The sequence below is a fragment of the Dermacentor albipictus genome, chromosome 5, assembly GCF_038994185.2.
Source record: "Dermacentor albipictus isolate Rhodes 1998 colony chromosome 5, USDA_Dalb.pri_finalv2, whole genome shotgun sequence".
In the NCBI taxonomy this organism is placed as follows: domain Eukaryota; kingdom Metazoa; phylum Arthropoda; class Arachnida; order Ixodida; family Ixodidae; genus Dermacentor; species Dermacentor albipictus.
The window spans coordinates 36,739,420-36,756,291 of record NC_091825.1 but is presented as its reverse complement, the minus strand read 5'-3'; the positions used below and the strand labels follow the sequence as shown (position 1 = coordinate 36,756,291).

At 44.8% G+C, this 16,872-nt stretch overlaps 1 protein-coding gene across 1 annotated transcript in view; it reads left to right on the top strand.

The window, feature by feature from the left end:
• The window catches only part of LOC135909537 (venom metalloproteinase BumaMPs1-like), a 119,340-nt gene that overhangs the window by 71,431 nt on the left and 31,037 nt on the right, over window positions 1–16,872 (top strand). The window contains exon 9 of the mRNA XM_065441519.1: window positions 15,896–15,945. Within this exon, the coding sequence (XP_065297591.1) occupies window positions 15,896–15,945 (50 nt within the window). The remainder of the gene's footprint in view (window positions 1–15,895; window positions 15,946–16,872) is intronic.

The window sequence follows — 16,872 nt, the reverse complement described above, 5'->3', positions numbered from 1 at the left end:
AGTTAGTTTGTGTAGTGGTTGACCAAACTAGCAAACAATACGTTAATCGAGAATGTATAAGCGCGTTGTAAATATTGCGCTTCACATTTATCGGTAGCAAATATCGCGACCTATTTAGCATACCGACAGCACGAGCGATATTTTTTCTAAGAACGTCTACGTGCGGTGACCAGGACATATTTTCATGGAATATAACTCCTAAAAATCTGGCTGTTGTTGCCCGTTCGAGGTTGACCTTCTGAAATTGGAGTGTTAGCTGAGGGTGGATTATTGTTCCTTTTGATTTAAACACTAGATACTTAGTTTTAGTTATGTTTAATTGGAGTTTATTCGCATTTAGCCACGAGCTTAGTTGCTGTAGCCAGATGTTAGCTTGCTCAAAAAGATTTCCTATTTCCCTTCCTGAGAAGAACACGTTAGTATCATCCGCGTATAATATAATATTGGAACAGCCTTGAATATTGACAATATCATTAATATAGAGTAAAAATAAAACAGGCCCCAAGACGGATCCTTGCGGCACGCCGTACTTAATGTGCTGAATTTCGGAACTAACTCCATTTATTGTTGTGTACTGCGTTCTAGAGGTCAGATAGCTTTTTATTAAGGATAATGCAACACCACGAATTCCATAAAGAGGTAGCTTTTTCAAAAGGACATCGTGTTGCACGCAATCGAAGGCCTTCCTAAAATCTAGAAAGATACCTAGAGTTAACATTCGGTTTTCTATGTTGCCAAGGATTTGTTCCTTTATTTCAAGTAAAGCGGTTTCTGAAGATTTAGCCTTGCAGAAACCATATTGCTCCTGAGCTATTATGTTATACGTGTTTAGAAACTCACAAAGTCTTCTATTAATTACATGCTCAGCAATTTTCGCGAAGACAGAAAGAACGGATATTGGCCTGTAGTTATTCATGTCGTCAACTGGGCCACTCTTATGAATGACTGTCACTCGGGCTAGCTTCATCCTATCTGGAAACACACCGTTAGAGAGAATTAAGTTACAGATATGTGAAAGAGGCGTGCTTACAATTTCACTGACGGCTTTCAACGGCTTCACTTTTATATCATCTTCACCTGAAGCACAACTGTCTTTCAACGATAAAATTATTGTCTGTATCTCGTGCTGCTCAGTAGGCGCCAAGAACAGCGTAGAAGAACATCGATTTAATATATATTCCGTGCAAGAGACTGGTGTATCATTTTGTGAGGACGCACCAGCATCAATAAAATGAGAATTAAAAGTATTTGCAACCTCAATATCTGACAATTCACTATGCTGAAATGCAACTTTTCTTGTGATAGCGCCTTTGTTAATTACTTCATTGATCGCTTTCCACATGAGATTTGAATTTCCCATGATAGCAAAAAACTTGTTCGCGTAATATTCTTGTTTAGAGCGTTTAATATCGGAATTCAATTTGTTACGCTCAGATTTGAAAGACCGAAAGTCATCATCGCTTCTGCTACTCAAAAAGATTTGGAAGAGCTTGTTACGACATTTTATCCTGTTATAGAGGTCACGAGTTATCCAAGGCTTTCTGGCTTTGTTGTGTTTTTTAAGCTTCTTAAGTGGGAAACATCTGTTGTATAACAACGCGAAGGTAGATATAAAAACATCGTAAGCCTTGTTTACATCAGTTTCCGCGGTCACTTCGTCCCACCGATAACCAGAGACCAGTTCAACAAATTTCTTAACACTTTGTTCTGAATAAATTCTTTTTAAGCTTTCAGGGCATATATTGGATGGCTGTCTATGAGGTAGCAGACAGTATATAGGCAAGTGATCACTAAGATCGCACATCAAGACTCCTGCCTTTACATATTCAGCAGAAAAACTCGTCACACAGAGGTCAAGTGTTGTCTGGCTTGTAGGTGTGATGCGAGTAGGCACGTTGATGACATTTGAACACCCGTATGATTCAAAAGTTTCCTGAAAACGCGTATATTCTAGGTTGTCTGGGCAAGCATCTATATTAAAATCGCCCATTAATATTGTTTCGAGTTTAAGTTCGGTGCTGAGTTCTAATAATTTTTCAGTAAATTCTAAAAACTTGCACATGGATCCAGATGGCGGGCGGTACACTACCGAAATCAAGGTGTTCATGCACTGAAGACCAATACATTCATAGCATTCGTTAACAATCTTGAGCTCGGGGATTATACTGTACGACAAACCAGAACGGACATAAATAGCATTTCCTCCTCCTAGTTTTTTCGTTCGGTAAACAGAGATACAGTCATATCCAAAAATAGAAGCGCATTCATCCTCTGATGTAAACCACGTTTCACTAAAACAAAGCAAATCGAAGCAGTGTTGCAGCTCAGACAGATACAAACTGACTTCATCAAACTTATTTCTCAAACTTCGCACATTAAAATGAAATATTGAAAGTGGACATTGGTTCTTTAACGACGCGACATCCCCAGAAAATTGGAATTCCAGGGTCGCCATTGTGGTTGCCTCTCGCATATCGAAAGATTGCATGATTTAAAACTTATCTGTATATCATCTACATAGACTGAGTAGGATATAAATAGTGGGAGCGTTTCTCGTAGTGTGTTCATTTTAACTAAGAATAGTGTGCAGCTGAGCACTCCTCCTTGTGGTACACCATTTTCTTGCACAACGACTTTCGACAATGCAGTTCCCACCCTTACTCTGTACTTTCGTTCGGAAAGGTAGCTTTTTATTGTGTTAAACATGTTGCCTGACATGCCATACGACACGAGGTCTTGCATATGCCATACCTACAGGTAGTGTCATAAGTTGTTTCGAGATAAAAAATACTGATAGACAGTATTGTTTATGAACAAATGCGCCTCACATATAACTCTCAAGTAGGACTAGGCTATCTGTTGTGCACCTTCCTGGTGTAAAACCGGCTTGGCGGGGTTGCAGAATTCCATTGTATTCCAAAAAGTACAGTAATCGGCGGTTCGTCATTTTTTCAAACTCCTTACATACACAGCTTGTTAGAGCGATAGGTCTGTAGCTCCGTACACAGGAGGCGTCTTTTCCATGCTTTAATATTGGTACTATTATAGCTTCCTTCCAACAGGATGGCAATCGACCACTGCCGCAAATTTTATTGAACAAGTACAAGAGGCATTCAAGTGTTTCCTCGGGTAGCTGCTTGAGCATCTCATAATTAATACTGTCTAATCCTGGCGCAGAGTTGTTGCAGTTGCGCAAAGCTATTTTTAATTCCTGCATCGTGAATGGACAAATGTAGCCACCACTATGGGATTTTCGGAAGGAGAAGGATGTTGACTCAGCTAATTTTTTATATGTTAGGTATGCTTTTTTTGTAATTCGTGTAACTCGATATGTGCTCAAAGTGTTCGCCCAAAGAATCTGCTTGCCCTTCTAATGTAGTAGCAGTGCCATTTACCACGGCCAAGGGTAGTGTGGTATTCCCCTTCAGCCTTCAAACCCTACTGTACACTTTCTGGCTATCTTTGTATGAGTCTATTGAGCCGATATAATTTCCCCGACTAGCTCTCTTGGCTTCCCAACGAATACTTCTTCCATTTCCTTTGGCACGTTTGAAATTTATAAGGTTTTCTTCTGTTGCATATTTGGAAAACGTATGCCATGCTTTGTTTTGTTCTTTTCGTGCTTGCTTGCACTCTTCATTCCACCAGGGCTTAGGATTCACTATTTTACCAGAAGTTTGTCGTATCGATTGTTTCGCGGCATGAATGACGTGTTCAATTATATAGGCGGTCATTTCTTCAATGTCAAGCTGCATTACGGATTCAAGGGACATACATGCGAGCTCTTTGAATTCTGCCCAGTTTGCAGCATTTACCTTCCATTTTTTTCAATTTACAGGTGGGTCATACGTATGTATCGCCCCAAAGAGAACTGGAAAATGGTCGCTTCCAAAGCAGTCCGTGAGAGCTGTCCATTCAAACAATGGCAAAAGTGTTGCAGAACCAACCGCCAGATCTATTGAGCAGTAGGTGTTATGCGTAGTGCTATAAGTCGGGAACTTTTTCTTAAACAGGGATGCTGCAGAGGATAGAAGGAATTTTTCAATTACGCGGCCTCTTGCATCACAGCGCGAGTTCCCCCAGAATCCGCTATGTGCATTAAAATCACCAACTACAATATACAGCTCAGAAAACTCGTCTATTAGTTTTTGAAACTCAGTAATGTCGAGCCGCTTGTCTGGTGGAATGTACAAAGAGCATACAGTAACGAGCCTATTAAGCAAAATGGCTCGTACAGCTACTGCTTCATAAGGCGTGTTAAGTTGGAGATTTTAGCATGGGGCAGTCTTTGATATTACTATTGCCACGCCACCTGATGCAGCATGTTCATCATCATGGTCTTTACAAAAAATTCCAAAATGAGTTAGAAAGCTCGGGTCACTTAATTTTAAGTGCATCTCCTGAACAAAGAACACTCTAGGCTCATACGTAGATAACAATTCTTTGACGTCATCTAGGTTATGCAAAAACCCTCTGGCATTCCATTGCAATATCTGAACACCCATTATGACAAAGGTGTCTTTGGGAGTGTTCTGTGTAGAGTGATAATGTTATTTTGGTTTTGGTGGAAATATTGTAGGGTTTTTTTTCTTTTTTACATCCCTCAAGCAAGCTGCGCTTGTCTTTTGGTGCCGCTGGCACCGATGTACTTGCGTTAACCTCCATCTCCTCCTCAGAGGTTGTGGAGGGGGGGGGGGGGTCACGAGGCTCTGGGAGACGTGTCTCGGGCCTCGGTTTTTGAACAGTAAGGCAGCCCTGCGAGAGCAAGGTCTGCGTGTTGTTGGATTTGGCAGCACTGGGTGCTGCCTCTGTGGGGGCCGAAGAAGTCCCCCTTTGTGCACTGCGTGTGACCAGGGTGGGTCCTTTAGGCCGTTGTGAGAGGGCAACCTGCCTCGTCACAGCGGCAAAACATTCGTTGCGAGGAAATGTAAGTCGCTTTCGCGTATCAGAAAATGTAAGGTTTTCATTGATCTTAAGGGTAATAATTTCTTTCTCTTTTTTCCAGATTGGGCATGACCGTGAGAATGCAGGATGATCCCCTTCACAGTTCGTGCAGTGTGATTCTGCATTACAATTAACACAGGGATGATCGTTAGAACTGCATTTGCCACACGTTAATTTTCCTCTGCATGTCTGAGAGCTATGCCCGAACCTCTGGCATTTGAAGCAACGTCTAGGATTGGGTATATGAGGCCTCGCACAGATTTTTACATAGCCTGCTCCGACTGAGTCTAGTAGTGTGGTGGAGGCGAATGTTAGGATTACATGTTTTGTGGAAATTTCGGTGTCATTCCGACGGATCGTGATTCTTTAAACTTTGGTCACATTTTGCTCTGCAAAACCTTCAAGCAATTTTTCCTCACTAAGGTCAAGGATGTCTTCATCAGAGATTACCCCACGAACACTGTTCATCGAACGGTGCGCCGTGACACCTACTGCTATGTCACCCATGAATTTGAGGTCTGAAAGCTTTTTAAGATGGTCTTTGTCTTTCAGTTCCAGAAGGACGTCGTCCCTAGCCATTCTTGTAGCTTAGAATCCTGGGCCTAATGTTTCTCTTAGGCACTTCGAAACATTGAACCGAGATAGTTTTCTGGCTGTTATATTGCCGTCACTGTGGATCACATGGCACTGCAAAGTTGTCGTAGCTCTTGAAGAAAAATCGAGTCGTTGCTTCGTTGCACCCCCTTTTAAGAGGACAATCAGTTAGGAAAATGGAAGGAGTAACCATAAAAAGTATTTTTCTTCGGCAGCAGCGCCAGCCGCCCATCACCGGGCCCAACAGGGGATGCCACAAGGGTTGTTTCTCAAGACTTGCGCGCGCCAGCTGTACGCCACCACTATAACTGTAGATTGGGTAACCAAGGCTAGTTAGCCACACAAGGTTAACCCTCGCCGCCAGGAAATTAGAGCGGAAAAAAAGATAAGAAAAGGAGTGCAGAGAAGGAAAGGTGCAGAAGAAAGATTATAGATGGAGAGGAGGACAGGAAAAGGCGACTGTCGATTTCCCTCGGGGCGGGGGGGGGGGGAAGTGGGTTAGTGCGTAGATGCCGCCTATATGAAGCAGAGGCCAAAGAGGCGTGTTGCCTCCGCCGGGGGGCCTTAAAGGTCCAAACACCCGGCATCGGCTCAACCCTCAGAATTCCCCTTTCCCCAGACACCATTAAGCCGCGCACGGCTACACGCGGGAGGGTCCAAACCTCGTGTGCTCGGGTACATGGTGTCGCAACACACCAAACGCCTGCTGACGCAGACGCCCCTGCGGGGGAGGTTCTCAAAGTCGTGGGGAGTTTTGTCTAGTTTGTGCAACTAGAGCAATGAATGAGGGTCAGAAAATCGCTTCCAGACTTCAAAAATGGCCGCACAAATGTGCAGCATGAAGAGCAGAGTGGCAGGCCCAGCATCCGGGCCAATGAAACTGTTCAACAAGTGGGCCAGGATTTGGAATTAGATAGACGACTGACCGTTAGCAGTCTGGCTGATAAATTTCCTCTTATTGGATGCACTACAATTTACACGATTGCACCTGGAAATCTTGCAATTTACAAAATGTGTGCAGGGGTGTACCAAAAATACTTACCGACCAACTCAAATGCCAAAGAATGCTAAGTGGACAAGCGTTTTCGGACCGCTAGCGACAAAGCGGAGATTAGTTGTTTTGACACATTCTTACAGGTGACACGGTTTGGACATTCAATGCCACTGCAGAATCAAAACAATAATCAATGCTGTGGCGCAACTCCTCTTCACCATAAACGAAAGAATTCAAGCAATCTCCTTACTCCAGTCGGAAAATGACGCCTACCGCTTTGTGGGACCAAAAGTGCGCTGTTTTGCTTGATATTATGGGACGTGAGACCATAGGTACAGTTTAAGTATACTTTGAAACGCTCACAAAACTGAGAGCTGCGATAAAAAATCAAGCGCGAGGGAAACTGTAGTCTGACATTGTCCTCCTCCCTGACAATGCACGTCTTCACACTGCTGCCCGAACCAAGGGGAAGGTTTAAGATTTTCGAAGGGAACTTGTTGCTCACCTTCCCTAAAGTCCTGACCTTGCACCAAGTGACTATTTCCCCTTCTTGGACTTGAAACAGTGGCTTCGAGGATAACGGTAAGAAGACAACGAGAAATTCCCAGGCAGTAAACTTCTATGGAGAGGGACGAAAGAAACTGGTGCAGCAGTACGAGAAGTGCTTAGAAGTTAACGGCAATTACGTAGAAAAGTGAAGTAGGCAGGTATTAAACTAAACCAGCCCATAAAAACTTTTACTAACGAATTCATATTTTTTAGCACCAAACGGCCTTACGTTTTCTGTAACCCTCGTATTTGGTATTACAAATCCTCATGGCTAAGAATTCCACGAAGAATGTGCTAAACGAATGGACAGGGCACGCATTCTAATGTGATAGAGAGACGTACGTGGATCTGTAATCTATGTAGCCTGCGGCACAGCATCAGTTGATGTATAAAACAAAGTTTTTTACGCACTGTTCAGAGCATAAGTCGACGAAACGAACAGTTCAGTCTGGCTCCCTCACACAAAATGCATGTTTTTGCTTGGTGCCTACATTGGACTAACGCTCACCAAAATTGTGCTGGGCTCACCCGTCTTTGGATTCTGAAAATTCTGCTCAGCTGGACACACTCAGACACGTAAGAATTCTACACAGTCACGCTCAGTTGGACTCTGACACAGCAGAATTCTACCCAGATGTCTCAATCGGACCCATACTCAGCAGAATTCTATTTAGCCGAGCTCATTCAGACTCCTGAGCTCGTCTGAGTCTGAGTGAGTCAACTCATGCGTGAGTTTACCAGTATATTTGTGGCCCTGGTATGAAGATGTGCGTTGACGACTCTCACCTAGTTTGTTAGCTTACGTTTCGTTGTGTATGCTTTCGGCGCAAAAGTTCAGTGGTGTGAACATTGGAATGTTAATGTTGCCCACAATTGACTTTAACTATGTATCGTCCATGAATTTGCACCATCCGTCCACTAGGGATTTTTTCCCTGTTTTTCAAAGCAAACTAATTCAGAATTTTTCTGTTATCTTCAACATCAAAATCATGTGGCACAGTGGCTGACAGAAATTGGTGAAAATGCATACTGCACCATGATAACCAAATAGTGTTTTCTGCACCATTTGAACATTAAGATGCATTTTGTGTACGCCACACTATAACACTTTGAGCAATAGGCCGTCGTTTACCGACGCACGTATTTCGTTGAAAGCGTACAGCTCAGTGGTCTCACTTCTACAAAATATTTAGTTGCTTTCTTTCTGTATCTACAAATTTATTTACTATTTTCCTTTTTGTGTGTGTCACAATATATTGCTGTTATGTAACTACATGCACCCCTTATACGGTTTCTGCATCTGACTTTACGTTTAACGTGTTTTTCTGTAATACTGGCGACATTAGCGTAAATCTCAGGGCAACAGATGCGGTGATATGTTCTGGTCTTTAACTGAGGCGGTGTTAGGTCCACAATATTAGTGGATTTCGAGTGCGGATTAGGCAATTTGCTACTATGCACTTCCTAAAGGGTCCAATTACGGGTCTCTCAAGCAAGCCTAGGCCACCAGAGGTGCCTATTCACTGAGATGAAAGAAACATTAGGCAACCATTTCAACGCTTGAGCGGATCCTACAAGCAAGTCGGCATAAATAAATGTTGAGATTTTTTTATTGTTTGGTAAGCTTTGTATGCTCCACCTGTGGAAATTTATTCAAGGGTGCCATCTTTTTTCATTTGAAGGCTCATATTTCTGGATAATGTGCACACCCTATATTCAATTTGTGAAGGATCATGTAATATGCGAGGAATATGAAGTTTTTCTGTCCACGTTGAATAAGACCCTCCATGAACATCTTTAGAATGAGACGACTTTTCAGAATCGATGTTGTTTATTTTCTTTGTGAAAAATAAAATGAAGGCATACCAGAATATCTACACACTGATTGCGATATTTTTACTTAACGCGCTATGGCTCCATTTTTTCCTCCATAGCGGTCGTATAGCTCTGGGTTGCCATTCCTTTCCCTGCATATCTCCGTCTCTGGATTACAACATTATTTGTCCTATTTAGTGCGTGCCCAGATGTAGCCGCCTGACAATAGCGCGCAGTCGAAACAGTAAAAAAGCGCTGGGCTTCTTGTACTTTGTAAGCCCGGCCTATAAAACTTATGCAACCATCAGCCACGAGCATTTCTAAAATTAGGAGAACAGGCTCTTGTCAGCGGGCTATTCAAGCAAATTAAGAACGTCTGTGGCAGAAACGTTGATGCAGAAACTGTAGGGACGCACTAATGCGAAGAGCATGGCATCTCAAAGAAGAATAGAAGTGATGCGTTGCAATGCCGATAAAGCATACCCTAAGGGTTTTCTGTCTCCTAGAGTTTGGCTTGCTTATGGTCGCGTATTTCGTGTGTGCGCGAAATCAAAAACGACCTTAGTGGGAAACCTGAAAGTTACACCGACAGTGCTACGTCGGAGTGTATTACCAGATTGCTCTTACACGTGGTAAAGTGCGTGTAGGCGTGTCAGCGCATTGCCAGTCTCGCAAATATGAACCAGTAATAAGTGATATTAGAATACAAAGCAAAAACAATATTATCATCACCGGAGCTTTGCTGTAGGCCTGCTTTGTGAGAAAAATATAAAACTGGCCCATTATTGATAAGTCAGTAGCAGTATTCAACAGAGAGCTGAGGCTCATGCGGCCAGCAAGTTAAAGGGCCCTATCGTATGTGCTTTCTTGTGTTTCTTTTTTGGTGGGGTACGTCACTATGCTGACGTACATATATATATATATATATATATATATATATATATATGTATGTACATTGTACGCACTTATGCGGAATTCATCTTTATCTGTAAAAAGTCATCACCCATCATCGGCTCGTGTTCGTTTTGTATCGGCGCCATTTTTCCTTCTTGGAATAAAGCGTCGTCTCAACCATGGTATTTCAAGTGGTGGAGGCGCTTTAAAATTCCTTCGACCTCAATCCACTTCAAGATCTCTCCTGGAGCTACGTTCGGGACGCCGCTTACGCCAAGAGGCCGCCATGTCGCAAGACCAGACCGCAGCGTCCACCATATCGGTTCAAGTGCCAGCCACCCCCAATCCCAGCCCTGCCGACAACCGGCATCGCGACCATGAAATCTTCTCTGGCTTGCCTGGTGAGGACGTTGAAGACTGGCTCGACAACAACGATCGTGTCAGCGAATACAACAACTGGAACGATATATCGAGGTTAAACAACGTGACATTTTACGTCTCTCAAGTAGCCAAGACATGGTTCCTGAATCATGAGAGAGACTTCCGTGATTGGTCGTCTTTCAGGGAACAGCTACGGCGGATTTTCGGCACACCCACGGTTCGTTCGGAAGTTGCGAAAAAGAGGCTGTCTGAGCGCGTCCAGCATTATGGCGAGTCGTATACCTCGTACATTGAGGACATCCTCGCGCTTTGCCGCCGTGTCGACAGTGCCATGCCAGAACCTGATCGCGTGCGACACCTTCTTAAGGGTATCGGATCTACTGCCTTCAACGCACTCGCCGCTCAAAACCCTTCGACGGTGTCCGACGTCGTCTCCGTCTGTCAGCGCCTCGACGCCCTGCAATCAATCCGCTTGCAACCGGACTTTTCCGACAACCCCCTGGCAAACAGTATTGAGCTACTGTCTATCATTCGAGCCATAATTCGTGAGGAATTGCAAGCGCATGGCTCACCCCCTTGCAGCAGCGCTCACGTCAAACCTGCTTCTACTGACCTGCGCGGTATTATTAAGGAGGAATTGGCCTCCCTGCAGAACGCCCAGCATACCAAGGCTTCTCCTTGCCCACAACCGGCTTCTTACGCCCAATTGCTGCAATGCCAGCCGCGCCGTCTCCAATTACACCACCTGCGCCTGTTCACGATCACCTGACACCTTTAGTCACCCGAGCTCCGAACCCACCTTACTACTCTGCCTAGCGTTCGTCGAGGCCTATCTGCTACTACTGCGGCTTTCGAGGACATATCTCCCGGTTTTGCCGACGCTGCCAGCAAAAAGAACGTCGTGGTTACGCGGCCTTTGAACGCGATGAGCCACCTCCTCGCGTTTACCGCACTTATGACGATAATCCTCCCGTTCGCCGATCTCCATCTCCGGCCGACTTCTCCAACACCGTACTCCACACACGTGCCTCGAGACGCCGCTCCCCATCGCCGCTCCGACGTGCTGCTTCGCCATTTCGACCTGTCTCCCAACTCCATTTCCAGCGACCGGAAAACTAACCAGTGCAGTTTTGGAGGGAAACCTGCATCGCCGCGAAGTGCTCCAAGTCCTCCTGAACGTCCATCGAACATGTTATTGGTGTCTATGGAGGATATTTCTTTGTTAGCTCTGATTGACACGGGAGCTACTATATCTGTTATGCGTGCGGACCTGTGCTCTCGTCTGCGGAAAGTGAAGACGCCTTATATTGGATCATCCCTGATTGGGGCTAATGGAGCAATCATTCGACCATCAGCCTAATGTACAGCACGCGTCTTCATTGATGGTATCTGTCATCACATTAGGCTCGCGATTTTATTCCCGTGCGCTCATGAACTAATCTTAGGTTAGGACTTTCTCTCGTCAGCGTGCGCTTTAATCTCTTGCCGTCAACGTGTAGTCCATATGACCGAGGCAGTTCATTGCAGCGGGAGTACCGATGAGCCGCGACTGCGTTTTCTCACTGCTGCCGATTCTGTACTGCCTCTCCCGGCCACGAGCAAGTCATAAGTCTCTCTTCTACGGACATCACCAATGGCGACGTGTTCATCACTCCTTACGGTCGCTGTCTTGCCCGTGGGATTGTCTTCGCTTCCTGCATGGTGCGGTTCAAAGAAATCTCTTCGTTAACCATCACTTTAAACGCGACCACTGAGACAATCCTGCTACCTCAAGGCTCCGCAGTGACCTGTTATGTGGATACCCAACCAGTCTCCCTGCTTCCTCTTTGCCGCCTCGCAAGCTCTTCAACAGGACAAATTTGCTTCATCTGCCTTTACTTTCTTGATACGTCCTGACCTTACTGCTGCTCAACATGAAGCGTTGCTAAAATTGCTTACGAAGCACCTGGCCTCCTTTGATATGGATACTTCATCTCTCGGACAGACTTCCGTTGCCTTCCATCGTATCGACACCGATGGCCAGACTATAGTACGCCGTCGTCCCTACCGAGTATCTTTGGCCGCACGCAAAATCATCGAGGAGAACGTCGCCGATATGCTGAAAAGAAGCGTCATACGTCCCTCCGCCAGTGCTTGGTCATCAGCCGTCGTTTTCGTGCAGAAGAAGGATGGATCGGTACGATTTTGTGTTGACTACCATGCGCTAAACAAGATCACCCGTAAGGATGTACATCCGATGCCCCGTATCGATGACGCCCTTGATTCGTTGCAAGGCGCGCAATATGTTTCCAGCCTTGATCTTCGCTCCGGATAGTGGCAAACCTCCATGCACGAAGCGGACAAAGACCGCCTTTTCTATTCCGGATGGTCTTTATGAGTTTAATGTAATGCCTTTCGGTCTATGCGATGATCCCGCCACATTTGAAAGAATGATTGACATGGTTCTTCGCGGCCTCAAGTGGAAAACTTGTCTATGTTACCTCAACGACATCGTCGTGTTTTCCTCGACTTTCACTGACCATCTGCAACGCTGCGATGAAGTGCTCACATGGCTTTCTAATGCCGGACTTCAACTAAACATGAGGAAGTGCCGTTTCGCTAGCACAACGATTAAAGTCCTGGGTCATCTCGTTAGCAAAGACGGCATCCAGCCCAATCCGGATAAAATTTCCGTGGTGCTCAACTTTCCACGCCCACTTCGTGCAAAAGAACTGTGCTGCTTCATTGGACTCGCGTCATACTTTCGACGTTTCATCCGGAACTTTGCCAGCATTGCCTCGCCCCTCCGCAAGCTCCTTGCTAGTTCCAGTTCCTTCGATTGGAACGATCACTGTGAAGCCGCGTTCCAAGAACTCACGCGCGCACTTACATCCCCACCTGTTCTTTGTCATTTTGATGACAAGGCGCCCACGTTAGTGCATACTCACACCAGCGGTCACACAATTGGTGCCGTACTGCTGCCGCGCGACCACGAATTTTGCGAAAAGGTTGTTGCATATGCAAGCCGCACTCTCACTTCCGCGGAAAAGAAGTACTCGATAACCGAACAAGAGTGTTTGGCTGTTGTCTGGTCCATTCAGAAATTTCGTCCATACCTCCACGGTCGACATTTCACAGTTGTGACCGACCACCATGCCCTATGTTGGTTATCGAAGATCAAAAACTTGTGCGGGCGCCTTGGCCACTGGATACTCCGATTACAAGCACATGATTTCAATGTCATATATAAGTCCGGACGGAAGCACCAAGATGCCGATGCTCTTTCACGATGCCCATTACCACCGTCATCAGAGCACATCACATCACCTTGTCAAATTGGCCGCACGGAGGACGTTTCGTCTATTACACCGATTTCTTCCTTGACTTCATCAAACCGCCTTTCATTGCTTTCCACTCACCAGCACGCCGATTGCTATTGCCATGGTATCATCAATCGCCTTAGCGGTGTTTCATCTCCACCCAATGCCAGGCTACGGAAACAGCTCAAACTGTTCAAGTTTGAATACGACGTGCTCTACCGGTACATTTTTCACTCGGAAGGCCATCGATGGGTTCCCGTCCTACCGCGCTCTCTTCGCGCTGCAGTTCTGCAGGCCTCACACGATGATCCTACGTCAGGCCACTTGGGTTACCACAAAACACACGAACGCATACGCAGCCGATTCTATTGGCCAGGCTTTTCCACGAGCATAGCTAGATATGTTACCTCGTGCACACTTTGCCAACACTGTAAGCGACCTACTACTGCTCCGGTTGGCACCCTACAACCACCCCTTGTCCAGCACAACCCTTCTCTGTCGTCGGCATTGACCTTTTTGGGGCTACTGCTACCTACTACAGTCGGCAACAGATGGATCGTCACTGATGTTGACCATTTGACCCAGTACGCTGAAACAGCCTCAATACGCTCAGGAGCTGCATCAGAAGTAGCGGCCTTCTTCTTGAAGGCTGTCTACTTACGTCACGGGGCACCTCACGTTCTTTTGAGCGACCGAGGCAAGGCATTTCTTTCAAGCACTCTTAATCAAGTTCTGCAAGCGTCCAACACCGTGCACAAGACAACGTCTAGCTACCACCCTCAAACCAACGGCCTAACGGAGCGATTTCATGGCACGCGGTGGGACATTCTATCCATGTATATTCAACCTGATCATCGTAACTGGGATGTTACTCTCCCATTTGTAACATTTGCGTACAACACGTCTGTTCAACGGACCACCGTATACTCTCCGTTTTTCTTAGTATACGGCCGCCACCCAACCTCATCACTCGACGTTTCTTCTCTGGCCCTGTCAACGCTTCACCGTTCATTTGCGACTAGTTTGTGTCTCGTCTTGCCCAATGTTGTTGTCGCGCCCGTATGAACACTGCAGCCAGCCAAGACGATCGCAAACATCGGTACGATGCCTCTCATCGAATCGTTTCCTACCGCCCTGGTGACGATGTGCTCCTATGGACCCCTGCACGAACACCCGGTTTATATGAGAAGCTTGAGTGTTCGATATCTTGGCCCCTACAAAGTCATCGAGCAGACCTCGCCGGTGAACTATCGCGGTACACCTATTGAGGCCCCAACCGACCGACGCTGCCGCGGAACAGAGATCGTGCACGTTTCTCACCTGAAACCCTTTCATCTCCGTTCCACTGTCTAATGTGCGACCAGGCTGGCCGCTTCCGTCCACGGGGGAAGTTAGTGTAAGCATTTATGCGGACTTCATCATCATCTGTACAAAGTCATCATCACTATATATATATATATATATATATATATATATATATATATATTTGTATTGTATACATATATTGTATATATTGTATTGTATTGTATATATATATATTTCATTGTATTTAGTACTTGTATTTTATTGTAATCTCTACCGCGCAACATATTAAATTCTGAATTAAGAAAACAGTGCTAATTCAGGCGTATTCGCATATTAGTGTGCTAGATTTTCGAGTACCTCTTCAGCAATCGCAGAATCTGGCCGCATAAAAGGCACTGCGTCGTGTCGAAAGCCGACTTCGCTGCACTGATTAAACAAGACTGCACTGCAAATGAACAGGATGAAGGAAGGGCGAACATTGCTCTGGCCAGGCACCGTCAAAGCACTATGCTGTGTGCAAAATAAGCACCACTGTAGATTGAACGACTGGTACATATTGAAATGCCACTTCACAGCGTCTTGTCACCATCGGGAAAAATTCGTAGGTCTCTTTTAGCCTAAGTGCACCGTACACAGCAATCGATGCAGAATGTAATAAATATATATCAGCCCAAAATTTCCAATCGTTCTCCTCCAAATTACACCCCAGTGAGCCACTCAGGAACTGTTCTACCACATTTTGCAAATCGACAATTTTAACGCAATCCAATGTGCAGTTGCTCCGTCTTATTTATTAAAGTATCGGATATGGTCCATAATAATGCTAAACTTTCTTTTATCTCTTTGACAGGCAAAGAAAACCAGAAAATTTGCGAGTACATGTACCGCGTTTACCTCCACGTTATAAAACATTTAAAGAACATGCTTTCTTGCGAGGAGACGATGAGCTCCATGGTACATTTTGATTTTGTATTTGCAGTAGATAATGTTCCAATTACAACTGAGGAGCGTGATGCTGTTTTACTTTCGGTATTTAGGGGACTATTGAAGGCACTTGTTGTAGAAGCGCTGTTTGCCCGTAAAAATTATTACCACAACATTTGTTTCTTTCATATTTCAGAGCTGGATTATTTGACTTGTCAGCACCTGCTGGCGCTCCCGAGATGCTTGGTAGGTAGGCTGCTTTTTGTTTCGGCTGCATTGAAATTAAATTACTCTTCTCCTCTTCACCACACGTTGGTGGTCATCTTAGTTGTAGCTTACGGAAAGGTAAGCGTTATAAACCTGACAAATTGCTGTCTAAACAGTCCATGAGGCACTACTACAAACACGTCATTTTTATTTGGAATTACATCATTTTACTGAAAGATAGCTTAGGACCAACCTTACAGCATCTCAACAGTAATAACAGCCTGTCAACGGTCGTCTTCCTTGCCAACATCCACCCTCATTGTCTCCTGCAGTTTCATATAGAAATATTAACCCCCTGGGTATAAGAGAAATCAGTGTGTGCAGAATAAATTCAAATGCTTGGGTAACTATTTGAAAATGTTACTATCGTTGTATATATTCCCTAAAACACAGACGCTGTCGTTCGAATTGGAGCAAGTGATTTCTCATAGGACGAACATTTACCACAGATTCAATTAGCCAGTAGTTCGCAGATCAGTGTCGTTAAATATGCAGAAAAGTGCGAGAATGTTCCACTGATTTAACGAAGACTGCTTTTTTAGGTAGTACACGGAAGCTTCAGTTTTAATCAAAAATCTTGATTCAGCAATTCTGGAGGATATTTTTCGAATATGCCGCCAGTCTCGGAATATCCAACTGGTCATATTGGGCGAACTAAATGGTTCCAACACGTAACTAACAACACATACCTTAAAAGAACACTGTTAAGTAACTAGGAAATTTTTCTATTGATGCAATAGTTATTTTTAGATTTCATGAAAGTAACGTCCAACTGTGTCTGTGATAATGCTCCAGAAACGCTTTAGGTGTCCTGGCCCACGTTTATTACTGTTGAAATAAAACAAAGACATTCATTAACTGAAAGTCTACAAACACTAACGTATGCGGTTGTAAATACCTTGAATG